This window comes from Mus pahari, chromosome 16, assembly GCF_900095145.1.
Source record: "Mus pahari chromosome 16, PAHARI_EIJ_v1.1, whole genome shotgun sequence".
Taxonomy (NCBI): Eukaryota; Metazoa; Chordata; class Mammalia; order Rodentia; family Muridae; genus Mus; species Mus pahari.
The window spans coordinates 63,596,172-63,601,088 of NC_034605.1; the positions used below are offsets into that span (position 1 = coordinate 63,596,172).

The 4,917-nt window shown below is 40.4% G+C and overlaps 1 protein-coding gene across 2 annotated transcripts in view; it reads right to left on the bottom strand.

Annotated features, from left to right (window-relative positions):
• Nucleotides 1–808: 808 nt before the first annotated feature.
• The window catches only part of LOC110333950 (cathepsin J), a 6,284-nt gene continuing 2,175 nt past the window's right edge, over nucleotides 809–4,917 (bottom strand). Inside the window, exons 3-8 of one of the 2 annotated variants that reach the window (XM_021215743.1) lie at nucleotides 4,492–4,614; nucleotides 4,219–4,365; nucleotides 3,538–3,762; nucleotides 2,918–3,080; nucleotides 1,857–1,974; nucleotides 809–1,110 (exon numbers count right to left, since the gene is read on the bottom strand). In XM_021215743.1, the coding sequence (XP_021071402.1) occupies nucleotides 1,008–1,110; nucleotides 1,857–1,974; nucleotides 2,918–3,080; nucleotides 3,538–3,762; nucleotides 4,219–4,365; nucleotides 4,492–4,614 (879 nt within the window). In that variant the 3' untranslated portion in view covers nucleotides 809–1,007. The remainder of the gene's footprint in view (nucleotides 1,111–1,856; nucleotides 1,975–2,917; nucleotides 3,081–3,537; nucleotides 3,763–4,218; nucleotides 4,366–4,491; nucleotides 4,615–4,917) is intronic. The other variant, XM_029547541.1, reaches the window with a different exon arrangement.

Here is a 4,917-nt window from a genome sequence, read left to right on the forward strand (position 1 = left end):
GGACATAGGCTAAGAATAGAATTAAATGTTTAAGCCCATGTATATAAAGCTGTATATGAATATATGTGAATACATACATACATATGTACATACATACGTACATACATACATACATACATACAGTTTTTCATACATATATGCCCACGGCTTATTTTAATGCACCAGGTAATATCCTCAAGATTTAACAATAGTGACAAATAATACCATAGGACAATGCCTACAAAAAATTATATCAAAATGCTTCTCTTGTCACTCATGCATGTTGAGGCACAAAAGATCCTGGAAGTGTCACCTGAACCACAGTCCTATGGTGACCTTGATGTCTCTGACACAGTAATAGGGACATGAGTAAGCAATTGAGTTGTTAGACAAGGGAGAGGCACAGCCCAGCAGAATGCTGTAGAATTCTGTGCCATCACAATTCACAGAGAATTGAAAGTTGGTAAATTCATGATGGTTAAAAAGTGTCAAACCCAGAAACCTTCAGATAATCTTTTAGACCAAGGTTTCTGATATATAGAACCCTGTAAGCAGGCCATATCCAAAACAGAATAAAGACTATCACAGAAGAGCTACTCACTTTCTTCTCAGAGGCCATCACCATGCTCACAACTGTCTTCAAGACAAGTTACATGTTTGATCACACACACACACACACACACACACACACACACACACACACACACACACACACACACGCAATCACTTTGCAAAACAGAAAGAAGCTCCAAACTATATTTCAATTTAACCTTTTAAAAGACACCATTTGTACAAATCACTAAAATTTAAAATCAAATTACTACAGGACTCATGAAGACACATCAGTACAGAATTTAATTATAGTAGTTGCCATGCTGTTGTAGAACAAGCAGGTTCCAGATTCCACACTACAAGGTGGCTTTTTAGCTACTCAACTGTTGAAAACACTCAGGAGAGACTGGTTACTGTGAAGTGGAAGGCACTAAACGCTGTCTCTACCATGTCTTCCTTTGTGAACAACAGGCAGATCAGAATATATTAGGGTAGCTGGCAAGTGAAGCAATTCCACAGTGGTTGTTGCGATCTTTGGCAATCTTCATGTAGCCATTCATGCCCCATTCTTCACCCCAGCTAAAAGGAAATGTGTATTTCACTTATTATAAAGAACATGAACTTATTGCAATAGCTGACAAGAGGTCAACTTAACAGAAGGAGGAAAAGAAGTTGAAGGCCTGCTCCTTAGTACCAAGAGGCACCTCACACAGGACTGTGAACACCACAGCAGAGAAAGGATGGTTCAGTGCTAATACATGTGTGAGATTTTTAAAAAGCAATGGCACAAAACGACACTGATAGCCAAGAAACCAGTGACAGAATGGGAAGATTGTGATCATACATATCTGAGTTGGTTCTCCAAGTTGTAGGATAGCTCAGAGGTTATGGACTAGGTATCAAGGTAAAGAGCTGTTTAAAAGCTGGATTAATACAGTAGTGTCCCTATAGTACAAGTCCTCCAGATATAGAGGCAGATGTACGTGGACGAAGCTGGCTAGCCAGTCTAGACAATAAACTCCTAGACCAGTGAGACACACTGTGTCAGTATAGCAGATGGATAATTATTATAAGACAACTGATGTTAACATCAGGTCTCAGTTGCACATATGCTTGTACACATACATCATTCATGTACATAAGAAAACAAGAACAGACTTTGTTCATTTTAAGTGGGACAATGTTTTCTAGGCTGTACACTCAAACATTGACTGTAAGAAATAATCCATTTGTGAATCCGCTGGAAGGGCACCCAGTGCTCTTAAACACTGAATCATCTCTTCAGCTCCTGGAATTTCAAATATAAATTTTTTTGGCAGTTATACCTGTTCTTGATCAGCCAGTAGTTATTGGCATCTTTCACGTCTCCCTCAGATCCATAGCCAACCACCAGAACTGCATGATTCACAAAATGACTGCTGCAATTTGGCTCATGATAAATTCCTGAGAAATAAAATGGAAGCTGATATGAGATTCAAAGGATACATGACAGTGAGCATTGCCACCATCAGTAGGGAGGTATTTTCACAGATCTCTGAAATGATGTAAATCACAATCAGATGTAAGAGTAAAATGAATTGTTAGTGAGATGGCTAATATATGTATATGTATGTGTATGTATATATACAGTTTCACAGAAAACTAAAGAAAACACAAGTATAGTTTTGTTGATAAACACTTGCCTAGGTGTAGGGAGAATTCCTGTACCATATGGAAGTATCACAGGTCACAAAATGCTATTGGCCTATTAGCTTAGGCAGAAAATAGGGAGGTTAAGTTCTGGTACAGATAAAGGACTTATGGGAAAATTGTGAGGCATAGGAAGATTCATCCCATACACAGAAGACAGTCATATGGAACCCTGGATCAGGTAATCAGCCACATGACAGAAGGTAGAATAAAATAAACAGGTAATTAAGATATGAGCTAGTTGGTGAACAGGTCTAAATACTTATTTATATATAATTAAGTCTCAGTCATTAATTTGGGGAACTAGGAAAGCTTGCCATTATACCTAGGTGCACATAAGAATATTTAATTCTTTTCACTAGAATCTCATGTCAAGTAAAATTTGCTAATTAGAAGTTACTTAATTCAAGAGATTCATTAATAATTTGATTTCAGCTGTACCATCTCCACAAAAATCTAAAGCATCCACCAAATTGAGGATAGTTAAAAATAAACTAAACATAAATTTTAAAACATATGATATACTTACTTTCATGAGAGAGTCATGTCAAAGACAGGACTCAGTATGATTGCATAGGGAAGGCAATCGAGAAACCCAAACTCACATACAATCTTATAGAAAAGAACATAGCATGGCATGGCACTGGGATGTCACAATTTTTCATTTTTTTCCACATCTAGAAGGAAATATGCTTACCTGTATTGTAGAACCTGAAAGAGTCATGAGAAGCATCAACTGCTGCAGAGACGGGCCCAATAGCTGCTACAGCAACCCATAGGTAAATCTCATTCGGTGGGAGGTTCACAACATCTGTGATATTAGCACTAGCATTCTCACTACGGTACCTGCAGGGTCCTTCCTTTAAACAGTAAAGAGAAAACAGACTCAGTTTCACCTGCCTTCTGAGGAGTATGAATCAGACCCACCGCACTGCTAAGCACGCCCAGGTCTGGACTGTTATAAGTCATTCCAGGAAGTGAAATAAACGGAAAGATCTGGAACTGAGAATCCATTCTCATGCCTTCAATGACACTTCACAGGTTTTCCTGTCCATAAGAAAATTTTATGGGGGGGGGGAATCTTCATTCTATGTGGAAAGGTTTGTATATTTTCCATGTGCATGGAAGCAGGGACAGCTACATGGAAACCATCACCTCAGAAGCTGTTCAGAGTCTGATATGGCAGACGTTGTAATGAGAGCAACTGCAGTACATAGAGTCTACCTCCCAATGGGAGTTCAGAAGACAAAGCATTATTTCTAGAAGTGTCTCCATGCTTAAAGGTGGGACATAATGACAAATAGGAAGCCAGCTTACTTTTCCTTCATATGGATAGGTTGCCTCAGCCTCGAGACCTTTATTTTTCAAAACATACTGGAATGCTTGGTGTGCAGTACCCGAACGGCAGCCTTTGTTTCCCTCAGCTTTAGAACAGTCCAGTAGGTTCTGCACACTTAGAGCCGTGAGGTTGCCAGTTTTCCAGAACATCTGACCTTCTATGGCGCCAACTGCAGCAAAAGCCCAACAAGATCTGCAGCTACCCTGAGTCGGGAAGAGAATATTGTCACACATAGACAGACACCAATGCCAGCAGCAGCAAAGACAGCACAACAACTTATGGAAATGATCTATTGTCAGTCACTAGATGCCAAGGGGGAGAATGGGACTCTCCTAGAGGTCATGACTGCTGGCAGTTCGTTCACACCCTAGATAGTGGTCACACACAGGAACGTCTGAGCAGGAACTATTGGTTTTATGGGTTACTAATGACAATAGAAACAACAAATGAAATCAATTCCAGAGACAGATGTGGTAGAGGATGATAGCTAGAGAGAGGGTGTATGTGGTGGATTGCTAATATCCATTTTACATATGTATAAAGCTTTTATAGAAAGAAAATTCAACTGCACTTCTCTCCACGCTCAATACCCATGTGGAGATATCAAGAAATTTATTTTCAAAGTGATTGAAGAAAGTGGGTATGTGTCACTGTTTTACCTGATTCCGTACAGGAGTCACATAGCCTTCCTCTCTCCAATCTTTATAATCGGGTAAACCAATAGATACATGGTTCTGGGCATGTGGGTCTGTCACGGCAGCAGGAATTAGAATATTGTCCATCGATTTTCGGAATTCTTCACCAGTCTTAAAGGAAAATAACATTAGTAACAAAGCAACACACACACACACACACACACACCATGCCACATGCAAGACTCCATGTAGAGCACTTAAGAAAACACAGTGTGAAGCAATCCATGTCACACTCACCAGGTCACCAAATTCATTCATTTTCATGGTGAAGTCATTCTTCCCCAGGCGATTCTCCCTGTTGTGCAGTTTGATCATTCTCATGTTTTCTTCCCACACTGATCTCCTCAGTGCTTCTTCTTTCTGTAAATGAGCACAATGGATGCCGTTTCTTTCTAAACTCCGGGAGAAGCTGACTATGTGCAGTTACTGCTGCAGGTGAACAGAAGCCAGGAAGAGTAGTCTCAGTATACTATACCCACACATTCTCCACATCCTGAGGAAAACGGATATGGTCTCCCCATGCTCACAGTGACTGTGGTTAGATGATCTCCTCACAGTGAAGGGGTGTGTGTGTGTGCGGGGGGGGTGTGTCTGTGATCTCCTCACAGTGAAGGGGGGTGTGTGTGTGCGGGGGGGGTCTGTGATCTCCTCACAGTGAAGGGG